At 39.7% G+C, this 27,273-nt stretch overlaps 1 protein-coding gene across 10 annotated transcripts in view; it reads right to left on the bottom strand.

Annotated features, from left to right (window-relative positions):
* znf385b (zinc finger protein 385B) overlaps window positions 1-27,273 on the bottom strand; it is a 125,769-nt gene that overhangs the window by 11,928 nt on the left and 86,568 nt on the right. For all 10 annotated transcript variants that reach the window (XM_079880518.1, XM_079880516.1, XM_079880523.1 and 7 more), the window contains 2 exons: window positions 21,657-21,799; window positions 9,048-9,158 (listed from right to left, as the gene is read on the bottom strand). In XM_079880518.1, coding sequence (XP_079736644.1) covers window positions 9,048-9,158; window positions 21,657-21,799 — 254 coding nt within the window. The remainder of the gene's footprint in view (window positions 1-9,047; window positions 9,159-21,656; window positions 21,800-27,273) is intronic.

Genomic DNA, 27,273 nt, shown 5'->3' with positions numbered 1-27,273 from the left:
AACGATTTAATATACAAATTCATTCTGCTTGTCTTGAATGAAGTCACAATGCTGCAATTTATTTGAGAATACTTTAACAAATATTTTCACTCACACAGAAATCCGTTCCGTTCGTGTATCATCAACGAGGACCACTGAGCGTATATGACATTCTTCAGTGAACAGTCAGGCACATACACGCTTTATTAATAGCTAAGTTGCAAAAAAAAGTCTTTGCAACAAGAGCAGGACATGAACAAGCAAACATAAAAAGACTTGCATTGGCAATAGGCACCAGTAAGCCTTTCTGCTGATATTTGCAAATACGAGCTGCCAGCAATATCAGTGCATTACCCTACAGCTGTCTCTGTATCCTCCCGTTCAGTGCTCATGTACTGTACAAGAAACCTGTCAAACACATACACACCTACACATTGTAACAGCTTGATGTATGAAAGTACACAGTTGATCTTTTAGGGAGTCTATTTTCTCATGCATACAGGCTTTGACTTTGTGGTTTTCACAGGCCTGGCTGATGCAATACACAGACTGGCCTCAGATGGGGCATCACTGTCAGAAATGTATTTGATTTCCTATTTCTCATATTTCTTGTTATCCTCTGATCCCACTACAATGTGTCTTATAAAAGTGGTTTGTACATGTTTGTCCTAGTTGCAGAATGCAACTGAAATGCCTATCCTATCTGAGCCATCTGCAATACTTTAAACATAGCTCCTTTTTTAGCAGGACTACCTGTTTTTCCAAACAACTGCAGAAGGGTGGAGGGTTCAGAAAATATGTAGGTCGTTATATGTCATATTCTTGGTTTGGTGCTGCTAATGGCACAGAAATTACACACTCCACCTTTAAACGCATGTGTGCTTGCAAAGATGTGCATGCAACAAATTTAGTCTTACAATGACAATCTCAAATGATTTAGCCAATTATGCAATACAAGCATTATTAGTGCCACAGTCCCTGCCACAAAACATCTGCTCACAAACTTCCTCAATGCATGAAGTCATACAGCAATTATTACCTACTCTATTCCCTCACCCCTCATTTCAGCCTTTTAAATAATTTTTAAGCACAATAACAGCCTTAATTTGATGAAAAATACAAGCCAAACGTTAAGGCCTGATTATTAGCCAATTTCCAGACTCCAATTTTTTTTTTTTTTTTATCACCTCAGAGCATAGATAAAAGTGTTTTAGTCCAGCTTATAATACATCTTTTTTTTTTTTTTTACATTTCCACCTCCTACTCAAAGCTCAAGACATCAGAAGATTCCTTACATGTGTGAACTCCAGATTCATCTTTTGGCAGAACACACCCTGATCTGAACTCCCTCTGGTAATACATCTTCCAAATAACTACTTTTAAAAAGACAAAAGAATTAGCTCTTAAATAGAGATTGGAATTGCAACTGTTCCGTAACGATTCCATTATTCTTTTAGTACTTTTGAAGAACACCCATCCTCATAATTAGTCCTAACTACAAAACATTAAAATATGAATGTTTTTGTTTAATATTTTATTTCTAATTAACTCTTTCCCAGCCAGTGTTTTTTTTTTTTTTTTTTTTTTAAAGTTAAAAAGTTTTTGACCATTTTCACAAAAAATGCATGGCCCAAAGAATATTTTGTTTTATGAATATCTGAACATGCCATTTTTAAACAAAGGTCTGCTTTTAAACAACAACAACAACAAATCATTATTTTTTATCAACACCTGTCCTGAATGTAGGTAAGTTTCATAAAAAAGCAACATTTTGAGTAAAAAGCTCAGCCCTATAGCAGGTCCTGGGTCGACATTTTATTCTGTAACATTAGGCAGTTTTGATTTATATGCTCTTTAGTGTTGATGATCGCATTAGTTTTCATATGCATATGATTATTAAAGCCTGAGAATTCCATCAATAGTGGGGTAGCAGTTTCTCACAAATGACAGAAATTTTCATCAATAATGGGGAAGGAGTTAAAGAGTTTACAACTAAATTCAACATTATTAATTTTGCCGTGATGCTGGATTCAATAACAACACCTGTGAAGAGATGATGCCAACCCCTGCGTGGACTTCAGATGATGACAACTCTGAATCAACAAACACAACTGCCAAATTTTCAGATCATATGATCATAACTTGTAATAACTGCTTCAATGAGATTATTTTTTTCAGCCTAAATGAATACATGAAGCTAGCTAACTGTGATTTGTATTATCTTAGAACTGTACATTTCTGAAATATGGACATTACATGGACACAGCCACCTCTGAAACATGCATTTTCTGTAAAGCTGCTTTGAAATGAAATGTATTGTGAAAAGCGCTATACAAATAAATGTCAATTGAATTGAATGCAGCCCTGTTTTTACAGTACTAGTAGCATATTTTATTCTCAGAAATGCAGATTGTCAAGAACCGTTAACAACTAAAAAGTTAAAAAGAAATAGATTATTCAGTAACAGTATTAAATGGAACTGATTCTGACCCACACAAAGTTTACAAGAACTGCTCCAGATCTCAAAGTAGTGAAGGATTCCAATTTACAGTTTTTTTTTATTTTTTTATTTTTTTAATCTCCTCACATGTACTGTAAGGCCCATATACACCAGGTATTAAGATCTGTCTCAATGATCCGATCAGTCATCCCAAAAATATCACTGTGTACACCTTTTAGTACGGAGTAAATTGAAGTTTTGAAGGTGGAAAAACCCTAAAATCTGGCAGGTAATCTGATGCCCTTCGACTCGACATGATGTAAATGTTGTAAATGTTGACTAAGTTGTGTTGAAATTTGAAACCAAGCTCACCTTATGCTGCTGGGTAACGTTAGTCAAGCAACGACACAACAGTTCAACAGAGACACGTGTTGCGGGGGTGTGGCGGCTGTAATGACACAGCATGTATAAGCGACCATAAAGCTTTAATGAGATATGCTGGTTATCTGCCATATTGGCTTGTTCTCACAAAAGGGCTGTTGGTCTCTGGGGGGAAGCCTCCACTTCACCTAATGTCACATCACAGCAGGACACACACCTTTAGATCAGGTAACTTCAAATGAAATTGCCGGGGCTTCTCTGTTACACTAAGCGCAAATGGAGATAAAACAGCTCATTTACAGAAGATAAGGGAAACCTAAGAGCGTACTCCAGCCATTATTCTCATTTCTTTAATGCAGTCTTCAAAAGAACAACACACGGCTGATTCACCTTCAAAACAAACCCCTTACGAAGGAAAAAGAAAAATCAGACAATGTAATGTAACTGACAAAAGACAAAGCCGATGGGGGGGAAAAGTTATAGTATAAACAGTTTATATGTTTTTGAAAAAGCCAGTGGAGAAAAAAGCTTAAAAATTCAGCTGCAATTTTCCCACAATCGCAGAGTTTATTCAGGCCACATCTGCAAAAAATTATTTTAACAGCTAAACCGAGGGCCAAGATTTCTGAGACAAAATATAAAATAAAAAAACCATATCAAACCAAAAACCAGTTTATAGAACTGTCAGCTGCCTGTAGGCCTTGCCTGAAGTGTAATTACGGCATTTAAAAAGTTGCATTCTACAGAAAATGGGAGCATGTTTAGTTTGTGGAAAGAACATAAAATATAATGCAGAACACATTAATGGTAAGGTCATTTATATGAGGCATTTCAGAGGCTGGAGTTGAACTATAAAGTTGCACGGGGTCAGTAAATTGCGTGATGGATTTGAATGGTTAAAGACCGTAATTATACGCCTGGCAAAGTTTCATAATGGACATAAATGCCATTTAAGGTTTGGCTTTTACACACATTGATCTGAGCCATTAATTAGAGCTAATCTATAGTGATTCAGGGAACATGTACTGCGTGTGATCGGTCTGTCCATTTGAACACATTAGCCTAACAGCATTGGTGACGCCAGTCAAATGCTCAGTGTGACAGCAGTTACACAACGTACAGTTCAAAAATATCTTGTGCTCACCAGGGCTGCATTTATTTGACAGAAAATACAGCAGAAACAGTGAAATTGTGTAACATTATTACAATTTAAAAGAACTGTTTTATATTCAAATATATTTAAAAATGTAATTAATTCCTGATGGCAAAGCTGGCAGTCATGTGGATTCTTTGTGGAAACGGTAATATATTTTAATGATGAATAGAAACTTTAAAAGAGAAGTATTTATATGAAATAGAAATTTTGTGTAAAACTGTAAATGTCTTTACTGTCACTTCTGATCAATTTAATGCATCCTTGCTGAATAAAAGTACTAATTTCTTTTTAAAAAATGACCGCAAAAATGTGGATGGTGGTGTAAATTGTTTGTGATTATTTTAAATGTATATTTAATTAAAAATTTTTAAAAAAGATTGGCAACAAACCACCAGCAAACACCTGGAATTCCCTAACAACCACATAGCAACAGTTTGGAAACCACCTAAAAGTTTTGCACAAGCAAGCACCACTTATTCAATTTATTCATAACATGCATTCATAAAATGTAAAAATATATGCAGAAATAATAGAAATAGCAGAAACGTACAACTAAATATAAAGACATTCTAATATTCTAGAAAATATGTAGACAATTACATAAACATGCACTCTGTGCAAAAACAAAAAAAACAAAAAAACAAGTCGCTAGACAGCATGTTTTGAAAACCACTGATCTGAACGAATCTGAATATCATTGTTATTTTACGCTACTATGGGAATATTTTACAGTACAAGAAGAGAGGTATATCACACCCTATTTATCTAATCTGTTCATGTTTCATAAAATGTCCATAAGATACTTCACAGCGACACACTTGGACTAATTATGGAAAGAAACGCACTTAGTGGAACTGCTTCCCTCGAAACTTCATTCGAGCTTGGCCGAGGATGTGTTCAACCTTTAGCCTAGTTGCACAATGATTTTTTCCTCTCTGGCAACAGGATTGGATGACACAGTGAGTCCAGAGCGTGCGCTAAAGTATGGGATTAAATTACATCGCAGGACTGTGGCAAAACGAAGAGGCGTTTATTTAAAGCTTTAATAAAGTCGAGGATAAAGTTGGTAGCTTCCGAGAGTGAAGGCTAATCTACACGAGCAAGCTGCGAGACCAATGCCAGCCATTTTGCCTGTGTATAATGTGTGCAGATCTCTGCTCTCCTGGAACATGAAATAGTAACAGCACAGCACTTGACAAACAAGGCATCTTCAGGCCTGCGGAGAACGAAGGTAAACAGGGGACACGGGCTGATTCCTTCTGACACGCAAACCAGAGCATCACTTCCACTTAAGCAAGATGTGCTCTGGACTGGGCCTGCAGATGAGCATCTCCAGGGAGCGCAGAGAGCAGGAGAGACAGCTCTATCGGTGGAGATCACAACGTGGCAACACATGCACCCCGAATTAGCATCAAAGCGCTTGGCAGTCTGGGGAACATCCGTTGACACTTCTGCTCGCCCCATGCTAGCTCAGATACGCCGCTTAATCTTAAAAGCATTGCTCAAATGGGCGATTGCGAGAGAAAACTGTTTTAAATTATCGCAAGAAGGGCAATCACACTTTCCGCTTTTATTGTGCTTGTTTGGAGCACGTGAGAGAAAGAGAGAGAAAAGGGGCAAACCGATAACAGCCAAGACAAGTTAATCTCTAACAGTCGCTTCAATTCAGAAGCACATAGGCTGTGTTGGAAAACAAGGGTTTCAAACTCAATAGCAATTACGCACCGCGGGAGGGAAGAACAGGCCGGCTGGGACACCCAGCGGCCGCCCCACAGAGACAACAGAACCACATCTGCCTTTGCTCAAAAGTCCAAAGGGGTTCCCCGGGTTCCTGTGCTGCATTCCTGCCTGTTTGTCATGAAAAAGATGAAAAAGACCTGAAGGAGACAAAACAGATGCACAATGGTGTTCCTGCGTCTGTTTTCAACTCTGAGAGAAACCTTTTCTCAATTACCGCTCGCAGTGGGAGCCCTCTGTCATCCAGGGCTTATTGCCACCCTGTGCCATTCATCTTGAATTAAATGGCTTAATCAATGCCAAGACAGAGTGGAACAACATGGCTGTACAGTAAGTAATTACCCCTCTCCCATAGAGAACAACACAACACAAGCCTCTGCCAGCTAACTCTGCGCAGAACCCCACACCTGTGTGTGCACTCGTAAACACAACGGTACTGTTTAGTGCAACCGCTGGGATTTTACTGCTCTGCCAGTGAGTAAACAATGCCACATTTTATTTGGGACATTATGCATGAAAATCTATTACTATAGGTTACAAAATGTAAGGGAACACATAACTAGCAGCTAAGTGATATACCAAAACAATCTGATAAAACTGATGTAAACTGTGCAATAAAAAATGAATACCTTTTTAAGCTCACCTGTTTAAGTTATTTGATTATAAATACAGTAAAAACAGTAACATTGCAATATACAATATAGAGTGGTACAAACGGTAAACAGTGCTGATATTGGTGGAATATCTCAGTCTTTCTCTTTCATAATATTCAATATACTGCAAGCTCACACCCAGAGTTATGCAAAATTCAGAATGAAGAGGATTGGCTGACTTTTAAAATTCATGAGTGTGAATATTAAAGGGATATTTCACTGCTGGAAAGATGAATGTGTATTTAAATTGGGTCATTTATGTAGAAGAAATGTGAAATTATTTTAGAAGTTGGTGCATTCTAGACTGAAAAAAGACAGAAAATTTATTTTCGGCTCATGTGGATGAAAGACAACAACTCCCAGAATGCACTCGCTGCATTTTTAAAACGCAAAGTTGAACACTAAAATTTGTATTTGAACTGTAGACACCAAATGCTGCGCAAAAAAATAAATATTATTATTATTATTAAACATTTTAAATATTCACAAATTAATATGGAGAAAATGTAGATTTTACTGGTTTTCTAAGGCCAAATTAGAACCCGGAAATGATATTTTTCCCACAGTGCTGAATGAGAAGAGCCATCTCTGGAACCATACAGAGAGGTGATTTATAGGCTAATGATAATAAATGTGTCTGAAAAAATAACGAGGCATTTTAATTGTTTATTAATTAACTAGTGTTTTCTAAATCAGTGTCGGCTGCAAAAATATCTCCACAATAAAGCGGATGCGCCTTTAGAGAGAAATGCACCTTTCATACGGATAACATAATCAGACGGTATTTGCTTTCGATTCGAATTTGTTCGTTTAAAAGTGGACATTTCAAGCTTTATATTGGTTCATTTTTGAGACGCGCTCCAGTTCACGGAGATCATAAAAGCGCGCCTGATTGTTTTCTCTTATTTTACAAAAGCACAATGTTTACACAAATAAAAGTAGTTGCGAATGATGTATTATTCTTTTCTGTATGACCAGAAATGATAGAGTATTTTGAGTTGTTTCCACTGTTGATAGGAAAATGCAAGTGTTCGCGCCGGCGCCTCCATGCCATGCAGTAAGTGCTCCACACTCCGCACAAACCCTTGGATATGAGTCAAAATCTTGTGTTTATTTGTGATAATCTTAGCCCTGTATTATTATTGTCTAACCTGTATTATGACTGACATTTGACGAATTGTTTTGTTCCTTTTTTGGATAAAAGCGTCTTTTAAATATGTAGCCTAAATGTAATAATAATAATAATGATAATTATTATTATTACTTGCGTTTATAACTATAAACGAGTTCACTTAAGACAGTAATAAAAAATAAAATAATTTATGAAATTTATTTTTATATAACCTAACCTTTTAGTTTTGGAAATGTGTTTATATATATATATATGAAGTCTTTTTTTTGCTTATTCTATTATACTGAGCTTTTTCCTCCCAAAAAATGGACTTTAAAGATACAAGTAATTAGCGTTTTTTTTTGAAAATTCAAGAAATTACCCATTTAAAAAAATTAAGTTTCAACATAATGCAATGCATCCCGCATCTAAACAGGCGGCCTGGTTGAATCAGCCGGCACAGACTGGGGGAGGGGCCACACATCCGTGAGTACAGTTTACAAACCCGTGGGAATGGATTGCGAAAGCGTGGGCACGATTTATGAATTTGTGAGTACAGATTGCAAAAACTGAAGGTACGGTTTACAAATCTGAGAGCACGGAATAGGAACTCGTGGGTATGGTTTATTAATCTGTGGGCATGATTTGTTAAACCGAGGAAACAGTTTAAGAATTTGTGAGTACGGTTCATAAACTAAGGGGACGGATTGCAAAACCATCGCCACGGATTGTTTTTTTTTCCCCACAGGTGACTTCCCGGGCTCCGTGTTATTTAAATGTTCCGGATCAACGCAAATAAAATGCAGAAATCAAATGTCACATTTTTGTAAAACGGAAAAAAAGTTGTATGTCAATTATTTGATTTTTAATTAAATAAGCATTGTATATAAGGAAAATAAGTTTGTATGTGAATATTTTTTCACCAGTCTAAAAACGAATAAAGAAGACATTTTTACATAATTCAGTTCTGAATAAGAAAGATTCTTGATTCCCAACCCTATGTAAACCCTTAGGCTTTTGTGTATACAACTGACAACATCAAAAATTGATTATAAAGGTGTACTTTAGTCTCTGTGCTAAATTACAGTGTTTATTATGGGCTCAATGTCTTAGCGTGCAATAACACAGGTAGAAGAAGTGAATGAGATAGAGCACTGAAAAACAGCAAACATAACAACTGATTTAATGAAACGATTTAAATGATCCAGTATGCGTCTTGTCGAAAATGGCTGAGAAGTGTTCATTAAAAGCTGGCTGAGTGAACTGGCAGCATCACGTCTGCTAAAATTACCATACATTAGCGCACTTACCTTGTTTTGTATGATTAATGAAGAGCGCTGCCACTTGCACCCTAAACGGCTGTACTGGGGCTAGTTTTAATCAGCCATCAGCGTGCACAGCGAAACACAGCACTATATACCACTTTTACACAGGCAGGACTGGAATGGGCTATGATAACTCCTCTTTCCATATTTAAGAGAAAAGGGAGATGCAGAAGGAGATGCAGCACATGCACACACCAAAGACAAACATTTACACGCCTTCATATAAACACACACATAAATAACCAGAGAGAGTTTTTGTACTCACATCTGAATTAAAGCGAAGCTGACAGATGTTGCAAGAAATAACTAGCTTTTTCTTGGGAGGAATGGAGACTCCAAATGTGTGGTTGATTACAGCTTTCTGGACAGGGTCCATCTGGAAGACAAAGAGCAGAGGAACATTTAGGGTGCTTTCACACTAGAGAGTGTGATTTTCAGAGTCTGTTTGTCATCAGAGTGTGAATCGTTTGGCTGATGTCAAAACACATATAGATTTATTTGAATAAAACTTACAAAAATATATTAAAAAGTTGGTTTGGGGAACAGTTTGCAATTGGCATATAAAGGTAATATGTCCAATTTGTGGATATGAAATGCTATTAATAATGTTGAATTTGCATATTTTCATGCTTCTGGTCATGTTTACAATCATACATTGCTCATTACCAGCAAGTAAGCGATACATTGATCAAAAGTGACAGTACATTTCTAATATTACAAAAAAAAAAATCTATTTCAAATAAATGCTGATGCAAAAATAAAAAACTTTTTCTATTCATCAAGGAATTCTGAAAAAAAAAATTGTTTACTGAAAATTATTTAGCACAACTTTGATAATACAAAAAAAAAAGTTTCTTGATCACTAATACTGCTGGAAAATTCAGATGTGCCATCACAGAAATAAATTACATTTTCAAAAATATTAAAATAGACTACAGTTATTTTAAATAGTAATAATATTTAACAAAATTAGTTTTTACTGTATTTCTGATCAAATAAATGCAGCCTTGGTGAGTGCAAGAGACATTTAAAAACAAAATATTACCAACCCCAAAAATGTAATAATAAATAAATAAATAAATAAATAAATAATAATTCTCCTTGTAAACCTAAAGACTCTAGGAGCCCAAGTCAATTGCCTAAGTTGATAAGTCACAAGTCAGTTTTGTGAAAAGCGCCACTAGATTTAACTTTCCATCTCTGCTCAGGAAGCAGAGCACTTGTGTATGTGAACGTAAAGTTTTGGTGGTGAACTCAAAGTGACAAAAACATGAATAAAACAGTGAAGCTGGCATCTTCTTGTCCAGAGTCATTACAGTGGTACACAGCTGCTGCTAGTACTCACAATGCTCTTAAACCGATGAACGTCTGGACCAAAAATTTGCAAAGAGACAAAGAAAATGAAGTAAGTATGAAAACAGCATTAGAATGAAAGTTAGAGAGACATGAATCAGACACACACAGTGTCCTCTGCATTAGTCAGTGTCCACGGCCCTGAACGCTAGGTGGAAATGAGAGCAATAAGGATCCCAAGCTGCAGGCAAGACAGCTGTTTAACGGTGAGAATCAATGGCAGCCTTGCTGGGCTCTTGGGCTCAAACTGATAGAAATAGATACTCTGATTATAAGGAGAATGAAGTCAGGAAAGCAATATGAACACTGGCACATCAGCACAGGAGAGCAACCAAGCACATTTGTGGCCTTGATCGATTGCAGCTCCTGAAGTTATGCCAGCTTGTTATCCTGTAATCAAACAAATAATTTGAAATCCAAGCAAACAAAAGTCTTTTATAAACCTTTACAAATATGCACTCATTTTCTCCAATTAAGTCCTGAATACTTCATAATATGACAGCAAAATGACAACAAATACACTTTGTTACTGCAAGAAAACATGAAAAGCTTAGAGTAGGTTTGGTTTTTACATTAGCATGCATGTTACATGTTGCAAACAAACACATATTCTCATAAAAACAGCCTTTTCAAGCTCAGAACAGTTGTTCTTTTTATATCTAGATTTGGTCTTCAGTAACTTGTATGTTGAATAAAAACCTCCAAACAAGCCCCACCAAAATATTCATCCAAAACATTGGCCTCTAGCCTATATAAACTGAATCAATAATAAATTGTTAATGTGTTCAGCATTCTGCAACAATTATTATTCAGATTTTCTAGATTATTTTTAGTCAAAAAGGGAGCTGATTTGGTGCTCAAAAAAACATTTCTTATTATTATCAATGTTGAAAACTGTAATGCTGCTTAATATTATTGTGGAAACTGATACATCAGGATTCTTTGATGAATAGAAAGAATACAACATTTATTTGAAACGGAAACATTATTATAAATGTATATAATGCCACATAATAAATACATTTTCTGTGAATAACGACTGTAAAAGCAAATAGAGTCCATGTTCATTTAATTTAGACATAAAATACTCTTATTCAACAAATAAAAATATGCCAAAAAACATTCAACGCTTAAAATCAGAAATGATCAGAAATATTGGTAAGGATTATTCAGTAGTTTCTAACTATGGTAGGGACACGTTCCCATTCTGTCCCAAATCTATGCTCATGGATCTGAGAATTTAATGAGACAAGAAAATAAACGGACAAAATTTAACAAGCTCTAAAAAATGTGCTGTGCAGCATCCAATAGGATTACGCACAGTGTTTCACGACTTCTCGAAGCCATGCATGAAACCCTGGCACGAGAGAGCTGACTTCTGAGTTTGCCTCCAAGTAATTTAACCATTTCACCCACTCACTACAGCCGTCTCTCTTAGCAGGAAGGCATTTCATAGCTCACTTAAAATACAGACAAAAGCAAAAAAAAAAAAAAAACCTATTCAACTTGAGACACAATTCTGGCATATTTTACCTGGAGCAAATGGAGAGTGTCCATAACGCACTTTTGCGTGAAATCACAACTGAGAGAGGAGTCCAGTGGAGAGAGAGACGGACAGAGATGTGGTGTGGCTTGCGCTCCGGTAGCGATGCACTGGAGGTCTGTTCTCACGGCAACACCTCTCTCTCTCTCTCTCTCTCTCCATCTCTCAAAAACACACACGCACGCTCGCTCGCTCACTGTCACCCTGCCTGCCTGCTGATCCTCGCATCTCAGGCTGATTAGCTCTGAATAACTGATGAGCTTGGGTAAACAGGAGTCAACTCTACACAGCCAATTCTGTTCACTCCTGATAAGAGTTCGTATGAACTCGGTCCATTAAGAATTTATGACAGTCACCCTTCGAGTCGGATGGATTGCACCCAAAGCCTTGACTTTATTTAACTAAAATGGATGTTTTGAATTCCGCCTTAACTAGCTAGATGTTTAGCTCAATGTCTCAAGCCCCGTTTACCATGAGAGCAATGAAATCACTGAATCACTGGAGGTCTGCAAGTGCCTGTGCAACTAGTTTCCAGCATTGACAGCTTTGCCAATGTATAGAAATCAATATCTGCATTTTTTTCAGAAAGTTATTTAGAATCTTATTCAGAAACTTATTTGCTGTCATTAAAATATTAACATACATACATACACATTTGAGTAAATACCCTTTTTTCATATGATTAATTATTTTATTTAATTACAATTATTTCAATGTATATAATTGAACACATAAATGTATATATTGATAAATTAATTTATTAATACATTTAAAATATATATTTTATATAACTTTTATATTGTTTATGCGACATGAAAAAACTGACAAAACCTTGACCCCTTTGTATGACCGGAAACATGCAAATGATGTAGCAGTTCACCTCTGTGAGTCAGGAGAGGTTGCTTTTGCAATAATTGTGAGTTCACATAAATAGCACCCCAGACTACCATTTCAAGCAGACTTGGGTGCATTTTGCTGATGCCATTTTCTCCTTGGATAAGAGTATAGTGCTCTCTATTTGATTAGGGGATGGTACAGTGGACTAGCAGCCATCCATTCATGCCCTCTGCGGGTCACTAATGCAGTTCCTCACCACTCCGCTGCTAACTCTACAAACCACAGTACAGAAACCTCCCCGTGTCATTTTTTTAAAGAATCCAAAGTCCACAGTTGCAGTCTGTCAGTTCTCTGACACGCTACCTGTTGTGCATGATGCTGAACAGCAGTAATCTGTAATTAAAATCTCACTCTCCCACCACAGCAAGCACAACTGCTATCAGTGCAGGGAAGTTACAGGCTAAAGATATAATGACTGTGGGAGATGGAGGGGTCAGGAGAGAAGATACAGCTGGTGGGGTTGCTGTGCTCTTCCACAGCATGTGGCTGGAGCGTCTTGATGTGTAATCAAAATCTGGTGTATGGGACGCAGCTCAGCCTGCGGTGTTGGAACAAGTTCTACAGAGGGGGAAACAGAGGACGGATGGGTTCCAACGTCCCTATGTGGCAAAAAAAAAAAGAGCTCATGAATATGAATTAGTCTGCACTGACATTGCTCAGAGATGTCAACAGTCAACAATATGATTTCACATTAAATGGTCAATCAACTCTTAAATGTCAAACGTCAAAATACTATGAGATCAGAAATAACATAAAACAATAAATTAATAAATGTAAATAAATGCTAAACCATCAGAACTGTAAACTGAATTGCTTTTTAATTAAGGCATTAATTAATTAAAGGCATCAGATGAACATGACCATTTCATTTTATTTCATTTGTTGATTTAATTTTACACTAATCAAAATAAGCAAATTCAAATGTAAAGGTTGCTTTCTTATATTTGATCTGTCTAGATTTAACACATTTTGTTTTGGGGGCAGTCATGGCCTAATTAGAGAGTCAGACTGGTAACCTAAAGGTTGCTGGTTTGATTCTCAATACTGACAGGAAATGACTAAGGTGCCCTTGAGCAAGGCACCTAACCCCCAATCACTCCCCGGGCGCCACATCAAAAATGTCTGTCCACTGCTCCGGGCGTGTGTGTGTGTGTGTGTTCACTACTCACTGCTCCTAATGTGTGTGCACTAACTTTGATGGGTTAAATGCAGAGGACAAATTCAGAGTATGGGTAACTTTCACTTTACTTTCATTGGAAATGGACCGCCCAGAGGCCATCTGGGCCATCAGGACATTTAAAGATCCAATCACAGTTTGCTTTGTTCAACATCATGTTTAGGGGAGTAAAAATGTAAAGTCGATGTCCCTACAACGTCACATACTTTTGGAAATCCAACATTTAGTTGATCCTGATAAGCACTCATTGTCAAAGATATAAACATGACCGCTTTCTTCTTCCATGAAGGGGTTTGGCGTCACAACGGATTTGTTTCCAGGTGGACCGTTAAAGAACACAACGCACACATCTCCCAGAAAACCTGTAAAATTCAACCATTCGTCAACAGATGACGAGTTTGAAACACCTGAAGAGTTTCCAGTTTTGTGTGCAATTCGCATTAGACGTTCAGCCAATGGTCCGTAGGCATGATGCCTGAGGCTGAGACTACATCCAAAGGCTGCAAAGACACATGAGCACCCTTCAAATCATTTGATATCAACATGATATATCAACATGTCTCAATCAGTAACAGTTTACCTCCTATACAAAAATATACAATGATTTCACAATGTGTGGGCGGAGCCCGATCTCATGAAAGCTACCTGTCAATCAAGCATTGTTGATCACATTAGCTTGAGTGGAAGACACCCCAGTCAGTCACTGCCGAATCAATTTAAATTTACACTTCACTGTCATTCTGATATAATTAAAAATCTATCAAGTAAACAAACATGAAATTTGATATCAAAATATTGATAGAAAAAACATTCTCTCTTCTTCCTTTCCTTGTTTCTCTTCCACTGTCTCTAAACCTATTTACGAGCTCCCTCAATGATATCTGTAGCTCTGTAATAACAAGAATATCTTAAAGTGAGCCGATAGCTGTGACCTTGCCAAGGCTGGAGACTGTCTCTGAAGAACAGAAAGCACAGCAGATGGATAATGTGGTGATTCTCTTCATGGCTGAGAACACCTGGCTGAGCACAAACCGGCCTCAGTCTGTTGTGACTCTGGCAGCATTGATTTCAGTCATAGAGAGAGAGAGCCGTGACTATGCACTCGCTGTAATCACACTGGGATCCTTCATCGGGCGCAGTCTTCTCAAGCACATAAACACAATCACACTGATGACTAACTCCTCTTTATCCAATGTTGCCTCAACTGCCTCCATCGCAGAGATTTATTTTCAATATATTTCACAAATCATGAGGCAAATTAGTCCATTTCCACTTTCTGTTGTTATCACTTGTGTTCATTAACTCGGGTTCTTGTTCTGAACTGGTTTCAAAAGCCAAACTGTATGATTTTGGTGACAACGGGGTCTGTTAACGTTTCTTAAACGTGTATTCTGCCAATGCAGTACAATAAAACATTGAAACAAATCGCTAATACATCACATCTGTACATCTTGCATGCAAAAAATGCAGTTTGATTCGTAAATGAATATGGCTCCTATGAGCCGGGTCAGTTAAAAAAAAACTGATCAAAACAATTTACATTTAAGTCACAGCAGACAAACATGTTTTTACATTACTTAAAGGGATGGTTCTGAGTAAAATCAACCTAGGCAAGGCAAGGCAAGGCAAGTTTATTTATATAGCACATTTCATACACAATGGTAATTCAAAGTGCTTTACATACTATTAAAAATAATCAGAAGAAATAAGAATATACAAAACAGTTTAAAATAAAGAAACGAGAAAGAACTAAAAATAATTAAAACAGTTTAGAATAAAGAACAGTTTAAAATAAAGAAACAAGAAAGAACTAAGAACCTAGGGTCCTTTGCACCATGACCTCGAGCCAAACACCCCCCCAGAAGCCTTTTTTCCCTTGGTCGAACATTATTAATGTTAGTCCTGGCAGAAAGCCAGGAAATCCAACATGTATGTTTTTTTTGTTTTTTTCCCGAAGTGTTGACAACTTAGTGTTGACAACTTAGTGACAACTTAATATAAACTACCAACAAAATATTAGTGCATTCCTGGAACTGGGTGTCGTTACACTACATCCTTATGCATCGCTTTCTGACAGGACTTTTACGTGCTTTTCCCTAATCACTGAAGTAACCTCAACGTGCGGGTTAGCAGTAGCAGTATCAGGCAAGTGTTATTTAAATAAACTCCTGATGTACTTACAAACTTTCCAATGCCTCGTTTTATGTGTACAGAACCTATTTGTACTACTGTAGAAGTTTGGTCCCATTCCGGGCATTATTAGTGGGGTAATTTACGAGATACAGCCTAGGATCCATTAGCGCCTGCACTAAGCCATACGGCTGATATCTCTAAATAAGCTCTAACTTTAATAATGTTCGATCAAGGGAAAAAAGGCTTCTGGGGGATGTTTGGCTCAAGGTCATGGTGCAAAGGACCCTAGGTTGATTTTACTCCGAACCATCCCTTTAACTTACATCAAAATATGCAGTTAAAGAGGGAGGTCAGGTGGGGCAAATGAACCAATAATCAGATAGCAAGAAGGGTGAGGTTAGACAATAGGCATGAGAGCACGCTCACAATGACAAGATATGACAAAAGGAGTCTCAAAGCTCCGTCTCCAAACCAGGAATAAACAGACCGAAGTGACAGAATCCTGACAATAGGATTTTAGCTGAATAAAACTATTATTCTTTAAAAATCTCACTAACCCCGAACATTTGAAAAGAAGTGTATTTAAACAAAATATAGTAAATGGAATAATAATTGTGATGATTTTTTTTGTGCTTTTAAATAGTTAATGGAACCATTGAGTATATTTGGAATTAAAATGATTAAATTTGCCATGATTCCCATCTCTAGTGTAAATCATATTGTTATCACTTCCAAAAGGCAGAATGTGTGTATTTTTTTTTAAAGATATCGTGTTCAGTAAGAAGGTGGCCTTGTGTTAATAGCAGCTTGGGAGGACTTGCAGGCTTCTCTGCATGTGGAGTGGAGGAAGCACTAATTATACATAAGGACACCTGCTCATAATGTTCCACAAACAGTCGGCTCTGACGGTGTGCCAGGAGAGGCATATGTCAGGGCACACACACACACAACTCTTTGTTATTATGACACAATGGCAGTTCTCTTTTCTCTAACTCTCTTCGTTGAGGTTATACAGTACTTTCAAAACTCTGTAACTTAAAATAATAATAAAAATATTTATGCTAGAATTTAAAGAAATGTTTCTAAAAAAAAAGATATACTAAACATTCAGAAATATGCCTTGTTGAAAAGATGAGGCTGAGAAGCATAACATTCGTTTTACTCAATGCCAAGAAAATAAACATGATTCCTAAAAAATACATAAATAAAGAGCTAAAGTTGGGAAAAAATGGAAGGACTCATTTTGATATTTTGTAACTTTCAAAAGGATGGCATACCAATTTCTGTGATTTTATCAAACAGGATCAAATGTTTTAGATAAAACAATTAATCTCACAAAATAGTTTCTGGAGTGACAACTGCATTTAAATACAGGAGTCAATCCCTTAAATTATTGTTCCGTGTGTGTACTCCCAAAATTATGATGATTGACAGCATGGCAGCTAACCGCAGCAAAGTTCTGGCATCTCGCATGTTTGGTATCCACTATTTTTGACAAAAGTAATATACAGCGGCTAAAGAATCGTTTTGTTCTGCAATTTTAACTAAACCACCGTTTACAGAGGCGTCATGTTTTGTTTCTGTTTTTAAGGCTGCTTCACAGAGGACGCTTTTGAAGTATTGCCATTTCCACTTGTTATAAGTTTTTGGGCTTGTTGTTTAGGTTTGGTTCATAAAGCGATCAAGTTTATGGGGATATTAAAGTGAGCAGGTGCGGGTCGCGATATTTTGGTCTTGTTCTCAATATAAAGCATTTTGATTTCTCTCGGTTTATTGTGGGCTTGTTCTTGTTCACTGTTTTTCCAGCAAGATCTGGCAACACAAATGAGTCAACGCTCTGACCACTAGTGGTTTTCCCAGTGGTTTTCTTGCACCGCACACATAAGAGAGACACATCTCTGATGTGTGTTTAAATATGCCATTAACAACTAGTTGTTTAGTTTGGTTCTGTAAACACTGTATAATTTTTTGTAAATGCGGTTGTCACTCCTTGCATTTTTAGGTTGCAGTTAATTCAGTTGTAGAATGCGGATGTCACTCTAGAGAATTACTGAACTGTGTGTGTATAGAAAGGAATTAAGCACTAAAAAGTGAACTGACAATCAAATTTAACTGCAGTGTGTACATGGCCATTGTTAATACTCACTGAAGCTTGTGCTGTTGTTTTCCCTCCAAAATATCATCACTTCCTGGAGAATGAAGTCTTTACGGAAGTGGCTTTTACGAAATATGCTTTGTTTGAAATATTTCAATTAGAATGTTAGGGTTAGGTAAATGTTTTATTCACTTATGGAAAAATGGTAATGTACGCTCAAACCAAACTGGTTAAATTGATTAAAATTTACATCTAGATTTAGACTTAATTGTGATATTTGGATGAAAGAAAACTACTATGATTTAAAAAAAAAAATTTTTTTTAATGAGATGGGCACATGAAAATGTACTGCATAGTAGGAATGACCCAGCTGAGAACCTTAGATGTTGATTGGAGGGGAGTCAGCATGAGGTAGAAGAGGTGAGATCAGTATAAGAGACAAACAAACAACAGCGCTGATCAAGTGATACCTCCGAAAATACACGCAAATCGTGTGCACCACTAACTATCATTAGCCTATGCAGTTCCTGGGAAGCTCAACAGAGACTACAGTGATTAGCTTCATTAGGAGAAAATAATTCATTTGATGGCCTAGTAGGGAGACGGTATAATTACGCTAATTTTGCGGTGGCGTGATTGCAGCCTGGAGAACCTCTTGATTTGCACCAACAGTCAAGCAGTAATTATGACAGCTTCTGCCGTGTTTATTTGTTTATTTTTGGAGCAATCCATTGGGTGCTGGGCCATAAAAACAGTGCGGTCAACTGCAGACAGATCTGTGAGAATTCAACTCAAAAGCTGGAATTAGAATTGAATTAGCAACACCACACAGGAAGTTCTCCAGGCTGCAATGATAGGAAGAAGAATTTACTGACTTCCAATTCAATATTATATAACTACAATATATATTTACTTTCTGTAGGACGATGGCATTAAGGAAGTGCCTTTTGTTATGTATAAAATTTAAATACTGCATCCTGTTTGGTATCTAAAATGAAATTGAATTTAAGAATTGAACTGACATTTAAAAGACATTGTAATTTAATTCTAAATGGCACACCACCCTCGTGTCACACTGACCCAAGCCTTAGCCTCCAGTAACCGCTTTAAAGAGCACTGTCACTTTGAATCAGGGCAGGACAGTGCATAGCAGAGAATGAGAAGAGTGACAAGAAAGTGAAAGAGACAGAGGGAGAAAGTGAAAAGAAAGAAGAAGAAGGTTTTGAGTGGCACAATAAAACAGCGGTGGTTAAACAAGCCCCAAATTCAGACTGAATTTCTTTCTATTTCAGATCCCATCAGCCTCTCTCTCTCCTTCTCCCTTCATTGCAATCACCACAGCAGTCTGGGTTTGGGGAGATAAAAGCACAAATCGATTTTGCTCCCTCATTTTGGGGGTTGGATCAGGGGCTAGAATCAATGCGTGAGGGGTCGACACGTCTGCAGACTTTCCCTCAAACACACTGGCGACTTTCAGAATGGACTATACTGTATACAAGGACTGCATACTTTGATAAAAAACAAAACAAAAAAAAACACTAATTAAACTGCCATTACCTGATATGATAAGCTGAACATATGATACTGCTACATTTTTTAATATCAAGGTAACAAGAACAAAAGGCAGATAATAAAACTGAAGCAGCAGATCTCGTGTTGAATAGAGTGAGCAAATATGACCAACTTGCCTGCAATGCTTTTTGTCATTTTTGCCCACGCGCTAGGAATAGAAAGAGTCACTGCTTAAGGATGTTTAAACAAACATAGACCACTAACAGTTGATCCAGAAGTGAACTAACACCGTGTCTACACTGGATGCGACAAAGCGATCGCTGCAAATCTATTTGTTCTTCGTGTCAGAAATAGTGCTACACTGTAAAAAATTTGCTGTAGTTTTGCAGCTGTTTGCCAGTAACTTACTGTAGATTTAAATTTATGTTATTTACTGGCAACAGTTTGTTCAAAGTTAAATGAACATTAAACATTAACAAGTCTTTGTCTTTAAAGAATAAAATTATAAAATAACAATCTAATGCAAAGCATTCTGGGAAACAGAAATCTTCATCAACCTTTTTCTGTTTTTTTCCTTCAGATTTTGGTTCCCAGAATGCTTTGCATGAGGATGTTATTTTAGTTTTATTCTGTAAAGATAAAGACTTGTTAATGTTTAATGTTCATTTAATTTTGAACAAATTGTTGCCAGTAAATAACATCAATTTAAATCTACAGTAAGTTACTGGCAAGTAGCTGCCAGTAATACTGTAATTTCTACAGATTTTTCTAACAGTGTAGTGCTTGGAAAAAGAACCCAAATGGCATTGAATTCTCACTGAAATGTATTAATATTGCCACTAACTGCATAGGCCCAACAATACTCGATACTGTCAGGACCACTATCGTCAAATACGATTGACCATTGGCATATAGTTAGGATTGGCGGTATGGTTCTGTTCAGGGCAAGAACTCCCTGCGCATCCATGCAGCCTAGCATGGATAAGAGCAGCAATAACCCCCCTTAGGGTTAACAGAACAGAACCAACATGAATGTATTGCAGATATCATTAATGTCAATATTTTAATGAACAACATAATTTGAGAATTTAGTCTGAGTATTCAAAGTGGAATCAGAAGGCCAAATACTGAGGAGTTGGGGATGGAGGAGGGTAATAAGCTCCTGAGAACACAATAGCTGCTGATAATACTGAAGTAACTTATATATGAATACAGTAATAGGTGTCATATTCCTATAGGTAGACGTGGATCAGCTGAGAGTCAGCTGATGCTGTTGGAGAATTTTCCCTTGATTCATGTCTAAGTATGATGCAATGAAAATGACAAGCATGAAAAAATAGGTCTGAAAAGGATGAGAGAATGGAAAATACCCAGTATGCATTAGAAATGCAAAGTGTCAAAATACAGTATGAAACAAAGCACCATTATGTGAGGTTTGACCAATAGAGAAGACATGTCTAACTTTGTCAAGGTCACCAGGCGTGACAGAGGGGAAGAGATAGATTTGAGGGTATCCATTGGAGACTTGATAAATGACATGAAAAAGGTATAAAAAATGAGTGCTGGATACTGTAACTTCAGATGTCCAGATGGCCAGCCTGCTTCTTAATTGTTTGCACAATAAAGTTAATTCTTCTGACCTGGAACCTCGACTATGAGAAACTTTTTTGAGACCTGAACCAAAAAGAACTTTGAATTTGCCACAACAATGCGAGCTTGAAACTTGATTTGCAAGTTTCTAGGTTTCTGCAAGCCACAAAATTAAAAATGGCAAAATACCTTTTAAACATCGAAAAGCCAGTTTATTTTGCTGTCCTAACTATGCATGGTTTATATGACTAGTTGAATTTTGCTATTTGCATTCAGCATTGTTTTTTCCCTGCTGTCTGCTAACCTCATTTTTGGCTGAGGCTCCAGTGTTGTATGCCATTCTAAATAGCCGCTAGCACACAATTATTGGACTCTCTTCCAAACAACCACACAAGCTGCAGTTTGTGAGGAACGATATACATTTAACATAAAGAACATTATCTACCCATACTCAATGTTATTCTGAATCTTCAGAGAAGGTTTTAATTCCATCAGTGTCAACCCACACAGGAACGAGGCCAACATTAAAGAGGCAGGCGGCCAAAAGAAAGGAGATGAAAGCAGGCTTGCTTACCGTATTGAAATTAGGGAACAGGCCGACCGGAGAGGAGCTCTCCACAGGGAAGGTCATGAAAGGCTTCATGTCCAGACCGGACTGCATCATTAGAGAAGGAGTCCGAACCAACGCGGGGAGCGTGTTGCTATGACAGGAACTTCCTGGAGTGGAAAAAGAAGCAGACGGTCAAGACAAAGAAAAGACAAAACTTTTAAAGCTCTAGGGACTTTTTCCTGCACTCACTCATGCACAGATGAGGGGAGCAAGAGAAGGTACGTTAGAGAGTGGGAAACGATTAGAGGAAACTTGTCACAAGTTTGTCCTGTCTTGTTTTGCACTTGGGTGTTTGTTGTGTTGGGCCATGTGCTCGTGTTCATTGTTAGCCCCGCCCTTCTTATCTTGTTATTGGTTTAATTAATTCCACCTGTTGTCATCGTTACCTTCTTTTGTTTGCCTCCCTATTTAGTCTCCTTGTGTCTGTTGTACTGTGCTGTTACGTTGTCTAATGTTCTTGTGTTTTGTTCCCAGTGTTTTGATCTGTTTAAGTTTTGTTCTAGTGTTTTCCCCCACGTGGGAGTTTTGTTTGTACCTTTTTGCTTGTTTTGTTAATTAAAGTCTTATCTTGTTTTGCTGCATTTGAGTCCTCGTTTATGTTTCTTGACCGTATCGTGACAGAACGTAACAGCCATTTGAGGACTCAGCAGCATGGATTCTCGTGGGCTTTCTTCTACCACATGGGACAGAGAGGAGTTTAGAGGAACCAGGCTGGCTAAATTCAGGGGAACTCGTGGAGGACGTAGGGGAGGAGATACGAGAGGTGAGCACCGACAGTATTCTCCAGTTTGGTCATTCTTTGACCACGGACCGGTGAGGTTCAGCCCCGAGCGTCCTTCATCGCCTGTTCCCGTGGTTCCAACGCCGATGGTTCCAGTGATCTCAGTGCCGGTGGTCCAGAGTTCGGGGGCTTCAAGACGCAGGAGGAGAGGAAGGACTTCCTCTGCAACTGTTCACGGCCAGCCAGAGACTGTTCACGTCACGTCTGCCCAGCCAGAGACTGTTCACGTCACGTCTGCCCAGCCAGAGACTGTTCACGTCACGTCTGCCCAGCCAGAGACTGTTCCTGAGCCTATGTCTTCGGACAAGATGGTCGTCACTGCCGCCGAGCCTGTGTCTTCGGACAAGATGGCCGCCGCCGAGCCTGTTCACGTCACGCCTGCCGAGCCTGTGTCTTCGGACAAGATGGCCGCCGCCGAGCCTGTTCACGTCACGCCTGCCGAGCCTGTGTCTTCGGACAAGATGGCCGCCGCCGAGCCTGTTCACGTCACGCCTGCCGAGCCTGTGTCTTCGGACAAGATGGCCGCCGCCGAGCCTGTTCACGTCACGCCTGCCGAGCCTGTGTCCCCTGACAAGATGGCCACCGTCGAGCCTGTGTCTGAGCCGGTGGTGTCTGTTCCTGAGCCTGAGCCCTCAGTGACCGCGACACTGGCCATTATGGCCACAGCCATGTGGTGTGTGTGGGCTACGCACACACTTGAGCCGGTGGTGTCTGTTCCTGAGCCGGTGGTGTCTGTTCCTGAGCCGGTGGTGTCTGTTCCTGAGCCGGTGGTGTCTGTTCCTGAGCCGGTGGTGTCTGTTCCTGAGCCGGTGGTGTCTGTTCCTGAGCCGGTGGTGTCTGTTCCTGAGCCGGTGGTGTCTGTTCCTGAGCCGGTGGTGTCTGTTCCTGAGCCGGTGGTGTCTGTTCCTGAGCCGGTGGTGTCTGTTCCTGAGCCGGTGGTGTCTGTTCCTGAGCCGGTGGTGTCTGTTCCTGAGCCGGTGGTGTCTGTTCCTGAGCCGGTGGTGTCTGTTCCTGAGCCTGTGTCTGTGTCTGAACCTGAGCCGGTGGGGCCAGTTCCAGTGCCCGAGCCGGTGGGGCCAGTTCCAGTGCCCGAGCCGTTGGGGCCAGTTCCAGTGCCCGAGCCGTTGGTGCCAGTTCCAGTGCCCGAGCCGGTGGTGCCAGTTCCAGTGCCCGAGCCGGTGGTGCCAGTTCCAGTGCCCGAGCCGGTGGTGCCAGTTCCAGTGCCCGAGCCGGTGGTGCCAGTTCCAGTGCCCGAGCCGGTGGTGCCAGTTCCAGTGCCCGAGCCGGTGGTGCCAGTTCCAGTGCCCGAGCCGGTGGTGCCAGTTCCAGTGCCCGAGCCGGTGGTGCCAGTTCCAGTGCCCGAGCCGGTGGTGCCAGTTCCAGTGCCCGAGCCGGTGGTGCCAGTTCCAGTGCCCGAGCCGGTGGTGCCAGTTCCAGTGCCCGAGCCGATGGTGCCAGTTCCAGTGCCCGTGCCAGTTCCAGTGCCCGAGCCGGTGGTTCCAGTGCCCGAGCCGGTGGTGCCAGTTCCAGTGCCCGAGCCGGTGGTGCCAGTTCCAGTGCCAGTTCCAGTGCCCGAGCCGGTGGTGCCAGTTCCAGTGCCAGTTCCAGTGCCCGAGCCGGTGGTGCCAGTTCCAGTGCCCGAGCCGTTGGTGCCAGTTCCAGTGCCCGAGCCGGTGGTGCCAGTTCCAGTGCCCGAGCCGGTGGTGCCAGTGCCCGAGCCGGTGGTGCCAGTTCCAGTGCCCGTTCCAGTGCCCGAGCCGGTGGTGCCAGTTCTAGTGCCAGTTCCAGTGCCTGAGCCGGTGGTGTCTGTTCCAGTGCCCAAGCCGGTGGTTCCAGTTCCTGAACCCTGGCCGCCCGAGGGAAAGTCTCCGCCCTGGCCGCCCGAGGGAAAGTCTCCGCCCTGGCCGCCCGAGGGAAAGTCTCCGCCCTGGCCGCCCGAGGGAAAGTCTCCGCCCTGGCCGCCCGAGGGAAAGTCTCCGCCCTGGCCGCCCGAGGGAAAGTCTCCGCCCTGGCCGCCCGAGGGAAAGTCTCCGCCCTGGCCGCCCGAGGGAAAGTCTCCGCCCTGGCCGCCCGAGGGACGGTCTGTTCCTCCCTGGCCGCCCGATGGACGGTCTGTTCCTCCCGTCCCGCCCTGGTCCGTCCCGCCCTGGTCCGTCCCTCTCGTCCCGCCCTGGTCCGTCCCTCCCGTCCCGCACTGGTCTGTCCCTCCCGTCCCGCCCTGGTTTGTCCCTCCCGTCCCGCACTGGTCTGTCCCTCCCGTCCCGCCCTGGTCTGTCCCTCCCGTCCCGCCCTGGTCTGTCCCTCCAGTTCCGCCCTGGTCTGTCCCTCCAGTTCCGCCCTGGTCTGTCCCTCCAGTCCCGCCCTGGTCTGTCCCTCCAGTCCCGCCCTGGTCTGTCCCTCCAGTCCCGCCCTGGTCTGTTCCTCCTGTCCCGCCCTGGTCTGTCCCTCCTGTCCTAGTGGAGCGTCTGGTAGCCGCTCCTTAAGGAGGGGGTTATGTCACAAGTTTGTCCTGTCTTGTTTTGCACTTGGGTGTTTGTTGTGTTGGGCCATGTGCTCGTGTTCATTGTTAGCCCCGCCCTTCTTATCTTGTTATTGGTTTAATTAATTCCACCTGTTGTCATCGTTACCTTCTTTTGTTTGCCTCCCTATTTAGTCTCCTTGTGTCTGTTGTACTGTGCTGTTACGTTGTCTAATGTTCTTGTGTTTTGTTCCCAGTGTTTTGATCTGTTTAAGTTTTGTTCTAGTGTTTTCCCCCACGTGGGAGTTTTGTTTGTACCTTTTTGCTTGTTTTGTTAATTAAAGTCTTATCTTGTTTTGCTGCATTTGAGTCCTCGTTTATGTTTCTTGACCGTATCGTGACAAAACTAACTCATCATCGTCGGCCAAAGAAGCAGAATACCTGAGCGCTCTGGGGAGGAAGACTGGTACAAAAGAGATAGAAATGAGTGAGAGGGCGATGAGAAACATATCAGGAAAGTTCTGAACCTAGCTAGTTCACTCAAAAATAAAAAGTATGTCATCATTGACTCTCCCTCATTTTTGGGTGTACTATCCCTTTAAGACATCATAGGCACATATATTATTTGCGAGAAACCTATCCCATAATAAACTCTAACAAACTTAATGCAAAAATGCATTTAATAATGTGGATTATAAAAATGCTTAAAATATAATATACTCATTTCATTCTATACAACATTGTATTAATAACAAACATTTAAAATGAAATATTTTACCCAATATTTGTGTGTGCTAAGCAAAACAGTGTTGTTATTGTTAACTAAAACAAAAACTATTACAAAACGTTTTTATTAATTAAAATAAAACTGAAACAAAATGAGTTGAAGCATTAAGATTACTAAAAAAAAAAAAAAAAAAAAACTAAATAGAAATGTATAAAAAACTAATAAAATGACAGAAGAATATAAAATGTAAAAATAAAAGTTAATTCAAGACATCATTAAATACTTTAATAGATAATAATAACACTTAATAGATAAAAATAACACTTTACCAAACTCTTAAGATTAATTGTGATTCGTTTCTCCTTATGTAAGGAGCACTAGTTGTACAATATGGTGTCGTGACGTAGTGGATAATGATCTTGGCTTAAACACTGACAGTTGTAGGTTTGAGCCCAGTCAGGGACAATCCATGAATCTTTACTATTGCGTCATTGACAACACGCCTAACCACACGTGGTAACACTATTTTACAGTGTCCTTGTAACACGTTATATGTAGTTACTATAGTAATAACTAAAAATTATGCATAATTACATGCAACTAACCATATATTAAGTACATGTAGTTAAAGGAGAAGTTCACTTTTAAAATGAAAATTCTGTCATCATATACTCACCCTCATGTTGTTTCAAAGCTGTATGAATTTCTTTCTTCTGCTGAACAGAAAGGAAGATATTTAGAAGAATATCAGTAATCAGACAGTTTTTGGGTCCCATTGACTTCCATAGTAGGAAAAAAATATACTATGGAAGTCAATGGGACCCAAAACTGTCTGGTTACTGATATTCTTCTAAATATCTTCCTTTCTGTTCAGCAGAAGAAAGAAATTCAGACAGCTTTGAAACAACATGAGGGTGAGTATATGATGACAGAATTTTCATTTTAAAAGTGAACTTCTCCTTTAATTAATATTACACAGTACTTAAATGTATAATACTGCAACATGGACAACTAAAATAAAGTGTAACCCCACATTACTTCAGGGGCTAAATTACATGTCATTTTAACATACACATTTGTTATAAGTAAGATCATTCATTTAAATAGTTTTTAATTCTATACAATGATTAAAGACGGGTGTACACGGTACAACTTTTGCTGTCGTACAAGCTTGCAGGCGATTTGATTCTCTCAGGAGAAATCATGTGGAAATCGTTGATGCTCGTATGGTCGCGGCTCAAACTTTGCGAGAGGAATTACGAACCAAGCCAAGTTATGAGCACCTCTAGACAATTTTTAAACATGTTAGCTGTCCCCAAATCATGCACAACCTTGTCACATACGCTAGATCTATGAATATTATGAATATTATTATAGCCCAGTGAGTGACACACATACAAATAGACTCTCTAGTTGTCTTTTCACAAAATCATTTGCACACTTGTCTTTTCATTTTCTTTATTTTTTCTATCTGACGCTATAGCAGAAACATTGAAAGCTCCAGTCTCTGTGTTTAGCATGAATTGCCGCCGTGCAGTACAGTAGTGCCATGTACCGGTTGCTTTGACACAATAATCTGTTAACTGATTATCAATGGCTCACGACCTCCCGAGTG

This window comes from Squalius cephalus, assembly GCF_949319135.1.
Source record: "Squalius cephalus genome assembly, chromosome: 9".
In the NCBI taxonomy this organism is placed as follows: Eukaryota; Metazoa; Chordata; class Actinopteri; order Cypriniformes; family Leuciscidae; genus Squalius; species Squalius cephalus.
The sequence above is the reverse complement of the archived record's forward strand: the minus strand, read 5'-3'. Positions and strand labels throughout refer to the sequence as shown.